The sequence below is a fragment of the Oncorhynchus masou genome, chromosome 5 (assembly GCF_036934945.1).
Source record: "Oncorhynchus masou masou isolate Uvic2021 chromosome 5, UVic_Omas_1.1, whole genome shotgun sequence".
In the NCBI taxonomy this organism is placed as follows: Eukaryota; Metazoa; Chordata; class Actinopteri; order Salmoniformes; family Salmonidae; genus Oncorhynchus; species Oncorhynchus masou.
The window spans coordinates 63030514-63048585 of NC_088216.1; the positions used below are offsets into that span (position 1 = coordinate 63030514).

The window sequence follows — 18072 nt, forward strand, 5'->3', positions numbered from 1 at the left end:
TTGGAACACCCTCGCTGTAATGTCAACCAGAGAACCTTGGAACACCTTCGCTGTAATGTCAACCAGAGAACCTTGGAACACCCTCGCTGTAATGTCAACCAGAGAACCTTGGAACACCCTCGCTGTAATGTCAACCAGAGAACCTTGGAACACTCTCTCTGTGCTTCATTGTCTATATATGTTCTGTGTGGTCTCACATGTAATGGGTTTTCTCCCCCTTCTCATGTAGACGTTCCAGTCTGGTGATCACAACAAAGATCTTCTGGGGTGGAAAGTATGTTGTCTCTTCTCTGGTTGTGTGTCTGAATGAGAAATATGCTGCTCTTTGTAATGTGTCTGGGGCTGTGAGTGATTGGCAGTGTCATAGAGTATATATGTAATGCCATGCAGAGAATTCCTCCCTCCCAGTGGCCCTCTGGTTAATGTGATTATGTGTAGTCCATGCTGATGTTATTATCAAGCAATAAGGCCCAACGGGGTGTGTTATATTGGTCATATACCACAAAACCATGAGGTGCCTTATTGCTATTATAAACTGGTTACCAAAGTAATTAGAGCAGTAAAAAGACATGGTTTGTCATATCCGTGATATACGGTCTGATATATCACAGCTGTCGGCCAATCAGCATTTAGGGCTCGAACCACCCAGTTTATAATGGGCTTTTAGTCAAGCTGAAATGTATATATTGGGATGTTACTGTGATGGACTGAATGATATGATGAAAAGAAAATAAAGCCTTGCTGTGGCTCTGCTGTAATTCAACTGATTCTGGAATATGTTTTTCATCCATAGAGCAGAGACTGAAAGAGGGTTGTCCCGAAAACACATTATAGAAGGTAAGCTCATCCTGTCCTTGATCACGCAGAGCAAGGGCAGAATGAGAAATTAAATGCAGACATTGCATCCATCAGACAACATTCTGATTAGTAATTTTGGCTCCAGGGAGAAGAGACTCCAATTTGATAATTGTGGACTCTCTTGGGGGATAGTAGTCTTGCTGAGAAAGATCCTAGTTCCTATTTTCTCTGAAAAATAACACCTTATTAGAATCACATTATTTGAAAATTCTACCTGCAATATTGAGCACTACTTCACAATTAGAACCCAGGGGGGCAAAAGGGAATGTCATGTTTATCTGAACACTTGCAGCCATTCTGATGATGCCATTCATGTCACAATGTAATAAAGCAACATTTAAGGCATACTTCTTTGACAATTGCTCTTTTGATTGGATATTGTTAGGTTTTGTCCCCCCAAAAATGTTAATTGGCATCAGACCCCAAAAAACATCAGTTGGGCTGTACTCGCAATAGTACACTCAATAAGATATGACTGCAACCATGTCCCTGAACAATCATAGTGTGTGTAACTGGGGCTGTGATGCATGTCGTTGTAGGTTTAAAGGCCTCACTGGGGAGACTGCAGCTAGAGTATGTGGACGTGGTGTTTGCAAACAGACCGGACCCCAACACTCCCATGGAAGGTAAGGAGGAACATCTTGGTCCGCCTCTATCACTGGCTTCTGCTGTCTGCCTCTTCTCTATTCTCCTGCTGGGTTCTCTCCATCCCATGAGCTTCTCTGACATGCCTATGTCCATTCTAACTCACTAGACTACATGTTTCTGTGGAGTGAATGAAACTATGTCCTCATTTCACCCCATCCTTCCCTACTGGCTTGTTTCCCAATGCCCTGGGGAATGTTAAATATGAGTGAAAACTGCTGGAGCAAAACATAACACAATTAAAAAATATATATAATAATAATAATATATGTTTTATTGTCACATGCTGTACACCGGATAGGTGCAGTGAAATGTGTTGTTTTACAACACATTGTTTTAAAACCGGAACTGCACGATCCTATAGAATGTTGGAGACAAGTCTGCAGAAGAGCTTTAAATGACAGAGTACTCTGTGTGTTCTCCCATTGTCATACAGTATTCATCTGTCCTCTATGGGCCATGCTACAGTAGGAAGGTTACAACACCCTCAGACTGTCCCTGTTACTGTTACTCTGCCCTGACACAGGCCATCTCCGCTGTTGTTGTACCTAACATTACTCCTGTCATTCTATTTCTGCCTCTCTTGAACCAGGGATAGCTGGTATGTAAAAAAAAAATGCATGAGCTTTGGATTTATCCATTTCTTATGTTTTACCCATCTGCCCTTTTAGGAGTTCAACAGTTGATAAACTGCAGTAGTTCACAGGGAAAGGTTTGAACCTGTACCTGAAGAAGTACTTTGGCCATCTGGTGCACCTCTCTGTCACTAGCCTGAGGACAGAACAGAGAGAGGGAGAGAGTGGTGCTGTTGCTGTGTTAATGTTACAGGCTCTCCTAATCACTCTTTTACTCTCTCTCTTTCTCTCTTTCTCTCTCATCCTCATTGTGTTTGCGCTTTCTGTTTTTGTTGCACACAAGCTCAAACATGGCCATCGGGCAAACTGTAAATCACTTGCTCATGTCTGACTGACTTGCTCTACTTTGGATCAGAACAGTTTGCTACACAGCATTTGTCTCTCTGCTCATTGTAGTGTGTGCGTGTGTATTGTTTTATTTTTGATTGACAGAGACGGTGCGGGCGATGACCCACGTGATCAACCAGGGCATGGCCATGTACTGGGGCACGTCCCGCTGGAGCCCCATGGAGATCATGGTGAGACAAACACACACAAACAGCCTCCTCTCCTTCCGGTCATCATTCTACCCAGACCCAGTCTCAGCACCGGCAATGACATGACACCACTATAACATCCTCTCACTGACTGTGACATATTCTGACCATGACTTCCATAATATTGATTGATTGGCGTCACAACCATGGGACCAACATGTAAAGTGTTGGTCTCATGTTTCTTGAGCTGAAATAAAATATCCCTGAAATTGTTAATGTTTTGATTAGCCAGTGCCTACTGTATAGTACTCTTCAGGCTAACCGCTGCTGTTCCCTGTGTGTCCTGTAGGAGGCGTACTCTGTGGCGCGGCAGTTCAACCAGATCCCTCCCATCTGTGAGCAGGCAGAGTATCACATGTTCCAGAGGGAGAAGGTGGAGGTGCAGCTGCCAGAGCTCTTCCATAAGATAGGTGAGTGGAGCTGGTCTGGACACTGAGATAGCTATTAAAGGTAGACCCAGCAATATGACGTAGATGAACAAAGTAAACAGCATAGTGGGTCAATTTCTGCAACAACTAGGAGCCTTAAAACGCAAAGTTAAAAATGAAGCAAGCTCCTGCACATGCGCAGATACTGTGTGTGACTTTGTCTTGCATCTTGTGCATCACAATATCCGCGGTGCTGCTCGTAGCAAATGTCATTTAGCTGAGTCTACCTTTTTAAATGATTACGAACAAAAATATAAACACAACATGTAAAGTGTTGGTCCCATGTTTCATGAGCTGAAATAAAAAATACCTGAAATTGTTCAAATGCACAAAAAGCTTATTTCTCTAAAACGTTGTGCACAAATTTGTTTTCAGCCCTGTTAGTGAGCAATTCTCCTTTGCCAAGATAATACATCCACATGACAGGTGTGGTATATGAAGAAGCTGATTAAACAGCATGATCATTCCATGGGTGCACCTCGTGCTGGGGACAATAAAAGGCCACTTTTAAAATGTGCAGTTTTGTCACACAACACAATGCCACAGATGTTTCAAGTTGTGAGGCAGCGTGCAATTGACATGCCGACTGCAGGAATGTCCACCAGAGCTGTTGCCAGAGAATTGCATGATAATTTCTCTACCATAAGGTGCCTACAACGTTGTTTTATAGAATTTGGCTGAATTTGGCGGTACGTTCCACATATGGGCCTATGCCATCCCAGGCCCACCCATGGCTGCACCCCTACCCAGTCATGGGAAATCCATAGATTAGGGCCTAATGAATTTAATTTGACTGATTTCCTTATACGAACTGTAACTCTTATACGAACTGTAACTCTTATACGAACTGTAACTCTTATACGAACTGTAACTCTTATACGAACTGTAACTTGAAATTGTTTCATGTTGCTTTTATAATTCTGTTCAGTATAGATAGTATCATTATTATACAGTTATCGGAAGCTTACATACACTTAGGTTGGAGTCATTAAAACTCGTTTTTCAACCACTCCACAAATTTCTTGTTAACAACTATAGTTTTGACATGTCCGTAAGGACATCTACTTTGTGCATGACACAAGTAATTTTTCCAACATTTGTTGACAGATAGATTATTTCACTTATAATTCACTGTATCACAAATCAGCCACACCTCCACAAGTTTGGTTCACCCTTGGGAGCAATTTCCAAACGCCTGAAGGTACCACGTTCATCTGTACAAACAATAGTACGCAAGTATAAACACCATGGGACCACGTAGCCGTCATACCACTCAGGAAGGAGATGCTTTCTGTCCCATAGAAGTGAACGTACTTTGGTGCGAAAAGAGCAAATCATTTCCAGAACAACAACAAAGGACCTTGTGAAGATGCTGGAGGAAACCGGTACAAAAGTATCAGTATCCACAGTAAAACTGCCAGCAGCATACCACCCTGCATACCACTGCTGGATTGCTTCTGAAGCTAAGCAGGGTTGGTCCTGGTCAGTTCCTGGATGGTGGACCAGATGCTGCTGGAAGTGGTGTTGGAGGGCCAGTAGGAGGCACTCTTTCCTCTGGTCTAAAAAAATATCCCAATACCCCAGGGCAGTGAATGGGGACGCTGTCTTTCGGATGGGATGTTAAACGGGTGTCCTGACTCTCTGAGGTCATTAACGATCCCATGGCACTTATCGTAAGAGTAGGGGTGTTAACCCTGGTGTCCTGGATAAATTCCCAATCTGACCCTCAAATCATCACGGTCACCTAATAATCCCCAGTTTACAATTGGCTCATTAATCCCCCTCCTCTCCCCTGTAACTATTCCCCAGGTTGATGCTGCAAATGAGAACGTGTTCTCAGTCAACTTACCTGGTAAAATAACGGATACATAAAAAAAACAGTTCTATATATAACCTGAAAAGTCGCTCAGCAAGGAAGAAGCCACAAAACCGCCATAAAAAAGCCAGACTACGGTTTGCAACTGCAATTGGGGACAAAGATCGTACAAAAATGGAACTGTTTGGCCATAATGACCATTGTTATATTTGGAGGAAAAAGGGGGAGGCTTGCAAGCCAAAGAACATCATCCCAAACGTGAAGCACGTGGGTGGCAGCATCATGTTGTGGGGGTGCTTTGCTGCACGAGGAACTGGTGCACGTCACAAAATAGATGGCATCATGAGGAATTAAAATGACGTGGATATATTGAAGCATCATCTCAAGACATCAGTCAGGAAGTTAAAGCTTGGTCGCAAATGGGTCTTCCAAATGGACAATGACCCAAAGCATACATCACAAAGCCTTGACCTCAATCCCATAGAAAATTTGTGGTCAGAACTGAAAAAGCTTGTGCAAGCAAGGAGGCCTACAAACCTGAATCAGTTGCACCAGCTCTGTCAGGGGGAATGGGCCAAAATAGTTATTATTGTGGGAAGCTTGTGGAAGGCTAGCCGAAACGTTTGACCTAAGTTAAACTATTTGAAGGCAATGCTACCAAATACTAATTGAGTGTATGTAAATTTCTGACCCACTGGGAATGTGATGAAAGCAATAAAAGTTTAAATAAATCATTCTCTCTACTATTATTCTGACATTTCACATTCTTAAAATAAAGTGGTGATCCTAACTGAGCTAAGACAGCGAATTTTTGCTAGGATTAAATGTCAGGAATTGTGAAACTGAGTTTAATTGTGTTTGGCTAAGGTGTATGTAAACTTCCGACTTCAACTGTAACTCTAATATGTAATTATGTGATTGCGTAGATAAAAGTATGCTGCCTCTACCAAAGGTTTCTTTGTCAATTTTGTGTTTTTCTTGGTAAATACCAGATGCTGTCCTGTCTCCTATTTTTGGACGACTTAGTATAGACGGAACAGCATATTTGGACTGAGTGGTGATGGTGACGGCGCTGACCCAATGTTCCCATGTTTTCAGGTGTGGGGGCGATGACATGGTCACCGCTGGCCTGTGGGATCATTTCAGGGAAATACGACAGTGGGGTACCACCTTACTCCCGCGCCTCTCTTAAGGTAGCGTTACCCGCACCCCTCTCCTGCCCCCCTGTTCACCTCTTTTGTTTCTCCTTTGGTCTCATGTCAACCCCTCTTATCCCTCAGCCCTCTTCTTATCCTGGCTGGTTCCTGTCTTAATGGCTGTTTTCTGTGTCTTTCAGGTTCTAGAACTTGATGTCTCCTAGATGCGTTTGTTTTTGAGTCCCCTGTGACGGCATACTCTCTGTACCAACTCTGTGTATCCATTCTGTTTACCAGCTCTGTAGCAACTCTACCACCAGCAGTTATTTGGTGGTGTCAACACAAGCATCTTATCTCACATTTCACACACACACAGAGGCATGTGCATGCACACTCACTCACACGCGCGCACACACACACACACACACACACACACACACACACAGAGGCACGTGCATGCACACTCACACGCGCGCACACACAGGTCAAATGACAACAACATGCATATACTGCATCACCAATTCAGAAACTAGGGCTTACTCTGTGCGTGTGTTGTTGCAGAAGTATGCAGGGTTGCTATGGTCTTTTAACCCTGTACAGTTAAGGAAACCATTTCTCCATCTGACTACGTGGATAATGTTCTCCTGAGTAGAGCTTTGCATACGGATCATTAATTCGTATGTTGTGGTGTTGGCACCTGATCAACGACAGTGTAGGTGGCTGATCCAATCACTGATGGGTTGCTTGTTCCTGATTTTGTCATTGGATTACATAGGCTATTACACAGGAAATTAAATCCCTTTGTCAAGGTTGCTTCTAGCCTGTTGAAATATGTTGACTGTACATTCATATTTAGGAGGAATTATACACAATCGCAACAATAATTATACATTTATTAAGATCCTGGAACAAATGTGTGTTTGCACTGTATGTGTGTGAAACATGAGAGATGAGCCAGAGAGGGTCCTCCTTCTCTCTGCCTGCTGGGGGCTGTACAATAGAAGAGGGTTGACAACCAGACCCTGGTCTACCAAACAGTCACGTGTTTAAAAGCAGGCCCTGGTCTACCAAACAGAGTCACGTGTTTAAAAGCAGGCCCTGGTCTACCAAACAGAGTCACGTGTTTAAAAGCATGCCCTGGTCTACCAAACAGAGTCCCGTGTTTAAAAGCAGGCCCTGCTCGACACAGGTGGCGCAGTGCCTCAGTGTTGGGCAGGGCTGTGATTTTGAACAGGCTGTTTCAACAGGGCTACCAGTGGTTGAAGGACAAGATCTTGAGCGAAGAGGGCCGGCGTCAGCAGGCGAAGTTGAAAGAGCTGCAGGCAATCGCAGAGCGGCTGGGCTGCACTCTGCCCCAGCTCGCCATCGGTACGCCGACACACACTGCCGCTCTCTCTCTCTCTGTCTGTCTGTCCGTTCCTCGTCCCTCTGGTGGTTATCAACTGTTGGTTTGTGTGTGAGAATGTTTGTCTGTATTATGTTGTATGTCTGTTTGTGGTAATCTAGTTCTTAGACGCTAGAGCAGCCAGGATTCTTTTCCTAAACCCAAGTCAGCCTTATCAAGGCAGTGGTAATAACTTGCTACTGATTCTGTTGGTGAGTTTACTGTCGCGTGCACAGGTGTATGTGTATATACGATGAGCAAGTGTCCCTATTCCCCACGTCAGCAGTAACATGGAATGACAGACATAAATCTGAGCCGACTGGGGCGAGGGGGAAGGAGCCTGTTGACAGATTCCCAGCTCTGTGGAGGGCTATTAAAGCGTGGCAGATGAGAGAGGGAGACTGTCCCGGGACCACAATTCTATGTCATCCAAGAGTCGCTACATTGGAAAAAAATGTATCCGTTAGTTACCTAGAGCCTGTTATTTTACACACTTGATAGCCTAGCTTTAGGGCTGTTGTATGTTTAAAGTAGCTGTGTGACGTCATAGATGGCATTGGCCTAAGGTGCGTTTGCTACATTGCGGAACAGTTTGTACTAAACGACACCTTTCCCCAAAACGTTCTGGTATGATCTTGAACAGACTTTGAGTTACATTTCTCCTGTTTGGTGGGTGTGGCGAGATGTGGCCTGAAGTAATGAGGGACATATTTAAAGGGGGCAGTGGCTATGCTGACAACCCACAACGCAACCCCTCCTCATTTTTCAACTGGTCGTTCAGTACAGAATTGTTTTCGTTGAATTTAACGTTCCAGAACATAAAAACGCAGCCTTGGCCAGTAAGTGAATAATCCCTGTCATCTGTTTGACATATATACAGTGGGGCAAAAAAAGTATTTAGTCAGCCACCAATTGTGCAAGTTCTCCCACTTAAAAAGATGAGAGGCCTGTAATTTTCATCATAGGTACACTATGACAGACAAAATGAGAAAAAAAATCCAGCAAATCACATTGAAGGATTTTTTATGAATTTATTTGCAAATTATGGTGGAAAATAAGTATTTGGTCAATAACAAAATTTTATCTCAATACTTTGTTATATACCCTTTGTTGGCAATGACAGAGGTCAAACGTTTTCTGTAAGTCTTCACAAGGTTTTCACACACTGTTGCTGGTATTTTGGCCCATTCCTCCATGCAGATCTCCTCTAGAGCAGTGATGTTTTGGGGCTGTTGCTGGGCAACACGGACTTACAACTCCCTCCAAAGAATTTCTATGGGGTTGAGATCTGGAGACTGGCTAGGCCACTCCAGGACCTTGAAATGCTTCTTACGAAGCCACTCCTTCGTTGCCCGGGCAGTGTGTTTGGGATCATTGTCATGCGGAAAGACCCAGCCACATTTCATCTTTAATGCCCTTGCTGATGGAAGGAGGTTTTCACTCAAAATCTCACGATACATGGACCCATTCATTCTTTCCTTTACACGGATCAGTCGTCCTGGTCCCTTTGCAGAAAAACAGCCCCAAAGCATGATTGTTCCACCCCCATGCTTCACAGTAGGTATGGTATTCTTTGGATGCAACTCAGCATTCTTTGTCCTCCAAACATGACGAGTTGGGTTTTTACCAAAAAGTTCTATATTGGTTTCATCTGACCATATTCTCCCAATCATCTTCTGGATCATCCAAATGCTCTCTAGCAAGCTTCAGACGGGCCTGGACATGTACTGGCTTAAGCAGGGGGACACGTCTGGCACTGCAGGATTTCAGTCCCTGGCGGCGTAGTGTGTTACTGATGGTAGGCTTTGTTACTTTGGTCCCAGCTCTCTGCAGGTCATTCACTAGGTCCCCCCGTGTAGTTCTGGGATTTTTGCTCACCGTTCTTGTGATCATTTTGACCCCACGGGGTGAGATCTTGTGTGGAGCCCCAGATCGAGGGAGATTATCAGTGGTCTTGTATGTCTTCCATTTCCTAATAATTTCTCCCACAGTTGATTTTTTCAAACCAAGCTGCTTACCTATTGCAGATTCAGTCTTCCCAGCCTGGTGCAGGTCTACAATTTTGTTTCTGGTGTCCTTTGACAGCTCTTTGGTCTTAGCCATAGTGGAGTTTGGAGTGTGACTATTTGAGGTTGTGGACAGGTGTCTTTTATATTGATAAAAGTTCAAACAGGTGCCATTAATACAGGTAACGAGTGGAGGACAGAGGAGCCTCTCAAAGAAGAAGTTACAGGTCTGTGAGAGCCAGAAATCTGCTTGTTTGTAGGTGACAAAATACTTATTTTCCACCATAATTTGCAAATAAATTCATAAAAAATCCTACAATGTGATTTTCTGGATTTTTGTCTGTCATAGTTGAAGTGTACCTATGATGAAAATTACAGGCCTCTCTCGTCTTTTTAAGTGGGAGAACTTGCACAATTGGTGGCTGACAAAATACTTTTTTGCCCCACTGTATGTAATCTACTAAACCCATCCCATCCTGTCCTGAGGATCCTTGGTTTTTAAGGTAAATCCTGGGAAAGCCTGAGATTTGGTGGGTCAGATCTGTTCCTGGAAGTGGACTCTGTCTCATCATCACCAGTGTGCCTGGAGGTTCTAATCCCACACTGTGTTTGAACACAGTGGCATAAGGTCTCCATACAGAAGTACACTAATCCTTTTAGACAATATCACATCTCCAGATCAAGATTAGTGAATACAGGTGGGGCTGTGTTCTGGGTGTGTATGTTCAGGAAGGGTAGGTTGTGTTTATTTTGTGTGGTGTTGTATCTGGGGTGCATGTCTAGTAGTTATATTTTGTGGAGAGACATGATTAGGTGTTTGTGACACGTATGAGGCAGTGTTATACAGTATATGTGTCTAGCATGTTTGTGTTAGGAGGTCTGTATGTGTTTAGTATGTTTGAGGCACTGGTGGGGAGGGACAGGGTTATGTGGGAGAGAAAGACTTGTGTAGTATATTGCTGTTTACCTGTCCCCTACAGCGTGGTGCCTACGAAACGAAGGGGTGAGCTCCGTCTTATTGGGGGCATCCAGCACCGACCAGCTGATGGAGAATATAGGAGCAATACAGGTGAGACCACACAGTGAGGGTCCAAGTGAGACCACACAGTGAGGGTCCAGGTGGGTGTGTCTGAGCAAGCGAAAGTGTGTAGATTTGCATAATTGGTCAATTAGTTTTGATAATCAATCAACATGTTGGTTCAAAATGCCACCCCCTTCGAGTCCATAACAATGATGTCACATTCCTAAAATGGCTCTCCCTTATGGCCCTTTTTATAAAGCAAAACATTTCAAATTTCAGTCGAAGTGGGATTTGTGAATCAGAACCTTCTGTGTTCTTATTTATTATGTACTACATTCAGTGTGGCATTGTGTTCAAGAGCTGCAACGGCTGTACTTGGTGTGTGTGGGCGTGGGCTTTTGCATGTGTGTGTTCAGCATATGTGTGGTCTCCCTCAGTGCATTTGATATTTAGTTTCCAAATGTTATGTCCACATTACCAGGGGCAACATACAGTACTATATATACAAATGGTACAAAGTATGTGTAATCTTTACAAGTGAACCACTACCTCTTGCTTTCTCTGTTTCCTTCAATGCATCTGTAATTTCTCCTGCAGGTTCTTCCCAAACTATCCTCCTCCATTACGCACGAGGTAGATAGCATCCTGGGGAACAAGCCGTACAGTAAAAAGGACTACCGTTCCTAACGCTTCGCCACCGCGCCAGTCAGCCAGGACTGCTCCAGGACTGCTCCAGGGCTGCTCCAGGACTGCTCCAGGGCTGCTCCAGGACTGCTCCAGGACTGCAGCGCAGGTCCATGCCCCACCTTTGCCTGATCCTCTGTTTGCTTGAGCTTTACTGAATGAGACCCCGGCGCATGAGTCTGGCCCCACCTCGGCCACCCTGGGGAGCATCATTTAGACTTACAGGGAAAAGAAAAGGATGATAAATAGATACGTGACCTCCGCAATGGAAGGAAGGATAGGTAGAAAAAATACAGGGAACAGGGGGTTAACTAGATGAATCTGTTATACATACAATTCAGCCGAAGCTGCAGTTTAAAAACCGAAGAAAATATTATTTCTAAAAAATAAAATAAAAAGCACACGCTTGCTTGGCAGACAGATATAATTGTATTTTTGGTGGAATAAAATCTAAATACTGAATGCTTACCAATGGAATTTAAGTTTATACAAATATACAACAAATACTCTGTTGCACATGTATAGCAACACATTTGTTTTTTGGAGTTCTGTTTCCAATTGCCTGTACATGTCCATAACAGTTTCTCTTAAACATCTGTTTTATTTGTGTGGTCTACATAATCTGTGTACTAGCCTTCTTGCAGGCAGAACAATCAGCACTTTAATATTGTACAGTTCAGTCATTGAGATGTTGTTGAACATTGTGAGAGGATGAAATAATTAACACCATCTCACACATGGTCAGTCATTTCAGTGTAGAATCAGAATCTCCTCTCCTGTTTCAGTTTCCTATCTGTTCCCCTCAGTCAATCTGGTCTCCACAGTGCTGGTTCTGCCAGGCAGACTAACCCCTAGTCTGAGTCCCACCTCTGAGCTGCACGAACTGCACCAGCCAGGTGGAGCAGGGTGTAGGACTGCCCCCTAGTGGAAGGATTTAGCTCTGCTCTGAGCGCTGCTTCTCTCGTGCGCCAGGCCTGTCATCTGTCAATAAGAACCTTGAGCAGGCTAGTTGATTGCCATAGAAAGGGTTAATTATTGGCCATGTAAAATGATGGCTGTATCTGTATTTACCTTTGTGTGGCAGTGTTACTTTCTGAAGTTTTACTGTAACTGCATCAGACGTAATGGTCTTAATTGTGCTACTCAGTCAGTTTTACAGACCTCTTTATTAGTCATTTTAGAGCAAATTCTCATGAAAATGGCACATTACCTAAATTGTGCTCAATGTGTGTGTGTGTGTGTTGCCTTATTTAGGCTCATTTTGAGCTGTGCTGGGCTGAGACAGCAGGCCCATAGCTGCCATTGGCCGTCAGGGCACAGACTGGTCTTGAGCCCCGTTTATGCCTCGTTCGGATATAAATCCTTTGTCCTGATCTTGTCCACATTCTTATTGTGCCTACATTTTCAGACCGGTGTAGATGACTAAAAGACGCATTGTGATCTTCCTGATCTACTCAATACTCACGCATTGTGTCTGGATATCTTACAAGACAGATCTGAAAAGAGAAACCATTTAAATTATCATTATTCTGCTTTTTAACATCATTGACTGGTGACATTGACCTACGGCATCAATATGTGTTTTAAAATGAATACATATTATTTTGAAAGAATAACTGTCAAATAATTTGCATGCAGGGAGGGACCAGGAAATCTGCGGACACAGTAGACGGATATGAGACACATTTTAATACCATGTTTAGATCCATTTCAGAAAATGTGGACACAATCAGATCATGGACAAGATCAGCACAACGGGCGCAAGTTATGAACAAGGCTTGAGACAGTAGTCCCTGGTATATGGAAAGACTCTGACTAACTGGTTTTAGTGGCAGCTGTTCCTGCCCAATCAGAGTGAAGACTGTCGTGTGACATATGCGTGCGAGGCTTGCTAGGAAGAAAGGGCTGGTTTGTGTTAGCAGCTCAGGGATTTGGAACAGGGAATGTGTGTACTTGTTTGTATACCTGGTTAGTAAGATATATTTCATGTGTACGTCTTTCTTTCATGTGTGGATGGGGACCTGTCCAATGTCCAATCAAGACATTTTCACGTGGCTTGAGCCAAAGATATTCCAACATCTCTTTCAGCGACACATCTAAGTGTCTTGTCGCTTGTTGGAAGAGTATAGCGACCGACTTAAAATGCGTACTATCTAGCTTATTATCTATGGACTCTTCATGTATACAGCATAATCACTTGACCATGCTGTTCTATGCTTATACCCACATATACAGTACACATGCATTGTACACTACTTATGGAATGATCCGTTTATTTTCAGATGGCAGATGATAATCAATACATTTTCAATAATCGTATACATTGCACACTGAAGACATCTGGCGCTGCCCTGGATCAGTATTCACTCTCTAGCTGTTGGGTCCTCTTACTGTGAGACAAAGTGAAGAGCATGTGATGCATACATCCTCCAGCATGAGCCCTCGTCCCCCAGCCTATGGGGATTATTCTGACAAGCAAGGGCATGCTTACAAGTGGAAATATAAGGAATGCTCGCTAACATCTCATTCTCAGATTCAATGATTACAGTTGTATAGTACTGTAGTGTCAGTGAGTATGACAAAATGTAATGGTGGGTGAGGTTTGGATGCTTCTCGGGCAAAGTGAAGAGGTGTGTATGCTCTGCTAGACCCTCTGGTCGAACAAATACTTGGCATCGTGGAAACAAATGCTCCTTTTGTTTTTAGCATCTATGAGTTAAATATAAACTGCACATTTGATTTACTGTGTCTGGCAATGTATGTCTGAGTGAATTAGTAGAAAAGGCCAATGTATGTCTGAGTGAATTAGTAGAAAAGGCCAATATATGTCTGAGTGAATTAGTAGAAAAGGCCAATGTATGTCTGAGTGAAAAAGAAAAGCCAATTATGTCTGTTAGAAAAAGGCCAATGTGTGTCTGAGTGAATTAGTAGAAAAGGCCAATGTATGTCTGAGTGAATTAGTAGAAAAGGCCAATGTATGTCTGAGTGAATTAGTAGAAAAGGCCAATGTGTGTCTGAGTGAATTAGTAGAAAAGGCCAATGTGTGTCTGAGTGAATTAGTAGAAAAGGCCAATGTATGTCTGAGTGAATTAGTAGAAATGGCCAATGTGGTTTTCTCAAAAAAATAGAACTCTATTTAATATTTGTTCATGATTATCTGTCTTATTGTCTTCAGCAGGGAAATTACTGAAAAATATTCAGCACAAATGTTTAATAAATAAAATAGCTCAAAGGCATTGCCACAACGATGAGTGTTTTCCATGGACGTATTTTGGTGGTCTTTGTCACAATATCAATTGAATTTGACATGTACATGCACAGAGCTGTGCACTGATTTGCCTGGTAATAATTGTAATGGTGTTGAGTGCACCTCTAGGCTGCCCTGTAGAGGTTGATGAGAACCACAGAGCTCATCAATTTTCTGGCTTGCTCCTTACTGGCATATTGGGCTAGGAAAGCAGTATGAGTACTAGTAAAGCACTATGTATTTTTATTGCACTTTGATCTGAATATAGTAGTGTGTTTGACTTTAAACAGCTTTGATAGACCACACAGGATGAACTACTGTCCGTATAGGTTTGCTGCATTGTGTCCACAGTAGAACTGGCATTCCTTGGGCTGCTCCTACCATCTCCTGGTCCATTCAAGCCTATCAGGAGTACCTGCTTGTCACCCTTGGTGGTCAAGGACCTGTGTGTGTGTGAGTCAGGCTATTTAGTGAGTAGACTCATCATTGCAGGGTTAGGGTCTCTGTGTTCCAGTGTGTTTTGATCCCCTGTCCAGTGCCCCCTCCACACAGCCACTGTAACATATTTTAGTATTGATGTTACTATCAGCTCCGACCGCTATGACATCAGACCTGCAGATTAATGACGCTCATCTCACAGAATGCTGTGTGTTAGCGATCATTTGTTTATGTTCTGGCCTTTCTTTCACCGTGCTGCATTTTCCTCTGTTAATATTGCATCAATGTAAAGATTGACAAAAATAAGCAATTTATTTGTATTGCGTATGCATTGTCTATCTCTTGTATGTACATATTTTGACCTTTTTGTATATAGTTATGGTTGTGATCACCTCTGCCTTTTCATTCTTTTCATTTGCGTGCATTGCTAACTGCACTGTGCTTGAATCTGAATTTAGACAAAATGTACAGGTTCGGTCTTTAATAAAAATGACAATGAAAAAAATATGAATTTGAAAAACAACACTTCAATGTGTTTGTTTCATTCATTGATTGTTTTTATCTTATGGGTTATTAACTGGGTGTCCTGATTAAAAAATCCTGTCCATTGTCTTGACCTGTATACAATATATACTACAGAAATATAAATATATGTAAGAGCACTTTATACATGTAAAAACAAAGTACTGTATAATATTACCGGGATGAGCCAACTATCTGCTCAGGTCATATGGTTCCTGATTCACTGCAATCCAAAGGGGTGAACTAAACGTTGAGGATATGGATCAAAATTGCCCAATCAAACACTGTAGTAAACAAATGTACTGAACAGAATGTAGTTAATCTACTGGTCAACATACAGTAGATTAAAGCACAATAGCACCAACGTGTATAACAAGTCAATTCATATACTGTACATCAAACATAACTACTGCATTTACTGAAAATGTATCTCTGGTGGACAGACTACGAACATCTGAGCGGATTAAACAAGATTAACTTGCAATAGACATATTATACGGGACTGGATTTATAAAGCACTTTTTCAGGTGCTCAAAGTGCTTTACATTGTATGATATGGATTCATCATCTTCTCCTACACTATATAGATACATGGATTGGTTTTGATGGGTGATGTATTGCCTTTGATGGCTTTGTAAGAGCAGATCACATACAAATGTATAAATGACTATATGATGTAAAACTAAACACATTTGTATAGTGATTGCTCTGACAAAAATGCCAAATTTCTACAGTGCCTTTCAATAGTATTCATCCCCCTTGGCGTTTTTCCTATTTTGTTGCATTACAACCTGTAATTTAAATTGATTTTAATTTGGATTTCATGTAATGGACAAAATTGGTGAAGTGAAATGACTTCTTTTTTTTGTGGTGCGTGCATATGTATTTCGCCCCTAAATAAGATCTGGTGCAACCAATTACCTTCAGAAGTCACATAATTAGTTCAAGTCCACCTGTGTGCAATCTAAGTGTCACATGATCTCAGTATATATACAGTTGAAGTCGGAAGTTTACATACACTTAGGTTGGAGTCATTAAAACTCATTTTTCAACCACCACAAATTTCTTGTTAACAAACTATAGTTTTGGCAAGTGGGTTAGGACATCTACTTTGTGCACGACACAAGTAATTTTTCCAACAATTGTTTGCAGAAAGATTATTTCACTTATATTTCACTGTATCACAATTCCAGTGGGTCAGAAGTTTACATACACTAAGTTGACTGTGCCTTTAAACAGCTTAGAAAATTCCAGAAAATGTTATGGATTTAGAAGCTTCTGATTGACATCATTTCAGGCAATTGGAGGTGTACCTGTGGATGTTTTTCAAGGCCTACCTTCAAACTCAGTGCCCTCTTTGCTTGATATCATGGGTAACTCAAAAGAAATGAGCCAAGACCACATAAAACATATTGTAGACCTCCACGTCTGGTTCATCCTTGAGAGCAATTTACAAACGCCTGAAGGTACCACGTTCATCAGTACAAACAATAGTACGCAAGTATAAAAACCATGGGACCAAGCAGCCGTCATACCGCTCAGGAAGGAGACGCCTTCTGTCTCCTAGAGATGAACGTACTTTGGTTTGAAAAGTGCAAATCAATCCCAGAACAACAGCAAAGGACCTTGTGAAGATGCTGGAGGAAACAGGTACAAAAGTATCTATATCAACAGTAAAATGAGTCCTATATCGACATAACCTAAAAGGCCGCTCAGCAAGGAAGAAGACACTGCTCCAAAACTGCCATAAAAAAGCCAGACTACAGTTTGGGGACAAAAATCATACTCTTTGTAGAAATGTCCTCTGGTCTGATGAAACAAAAATAGAACTGTTTGACCATAATGACCATCATTATGTTTGGAGGGAAAATGGTGAAGCTCGCAAGCCGAAGAATACCATCCCAACCATGAAGCATAGGGGTGGCAGCATCATGTTGAGGGGCTGCTTTGCTGCACGAGGGACTGGTGCACGTCAAAATAGATGGCATCATGAGGAATTAAAATGACGTGGATATATTGAAGCAACGTCTCAAAACATCACTCAGGAAGTTAAAGCTTGGTCGCAAATGGGTCTTCCAAATGGACAATGACCCCAAGCATACTTCCAAAGTTGTGGCATAATTGCTTACGGGCAACAAAGTCAAGGTATTGGATTGGCCATCACAAATCCCTGACCTCAATCCTATAGAAAATGTGTGGGTTGAACTGAAAAGGTGTGTGCGAGCAAGGAGGCCTACAAACCTGACTCAGTTACACCAGCTTTGTCAAGAGGAATGGACCAAAATGAGCCCAAATTATTGTGGGAAGCTTATGGAAGGCTACCCGAAATGTTTGACCCAAGTTAAACAATTTGAAGGCAATGCTACCAAATACTAATTGAGTGTATGTAAACTTCTGACCCACTGGGAATGTGATGAAATAAATAAAAGCTGAAATAAATAATTATCTTTAGCATAATGCTAAAGCAACACTCGAGGGGTTTCAGGGAAAACATTTACATGTCTTGGAATGGCCTCGTCAAAGCCCAGACATCAATCCAATTGAGAATCTGTGGTATGACTTAAAGATTGCTGTATACCAGCGAAATCCATCCAACTTGAAGGAGCTGGAGCAGTTTTGCCTTGAAGAATGGGCAAAAATCCCAGTGTCTAGATGTGCCAAGCTTATAGAGACATACCCCAAGAGACTTGCAGCTGTAATTGCTGCAAAAGGTGAC

At 42.4% G+C, this 18072-nt stretch overlaps 1 protein-coding gene across 5 annotated transcripts in view; it reads left to right on the plus strand.

The window, feature by feature from the left end:
• The window catches only part of kcnab2a (potassium voltage-gated channel subfamily A regulatory beta subunit 2a), a 143634-nt gene extending 132023 nt beyond the window's left edge, over nt 1-11611 (plus strand). For all 5 annotated transcript variants that reach the window (XM_064966392.1, XM_064966393.1, XM_064966391.1 and 2 more), the window contains 9 exons: nt 230-274; nt 794-837; nt 1398-1484; nt 2571-2656; nt 2964-3084; nt 6017-6111; nt 7302-7422; nt 10425-10513; nt 11063-11611. In XM_064966392.1, the coding sequence (XP_064822464.1) occupies nt 230-274; nt 794-837; nt 1398-1484; nt 2571-2656; nt 2964-3084; nt 6017-6111; nt 7302-7422; nt 10425-10513; nt 11063-11152 (778 nt within the window). In that variant the 3' untranslated portion in view covers nt 11153-11611. The remainder of the gene's footprint in view (nt 1-229; nt 275-793; nt 838-1397; nt 1485-2570; nt 2657-2963; nt 3085-6016; nt 6112-7301; nt 7423-10424; nt 10514-11062) is intronic.
• The last annotated feature ends 6461 nt before the right edge of the window (nt 11612-18072 follow it).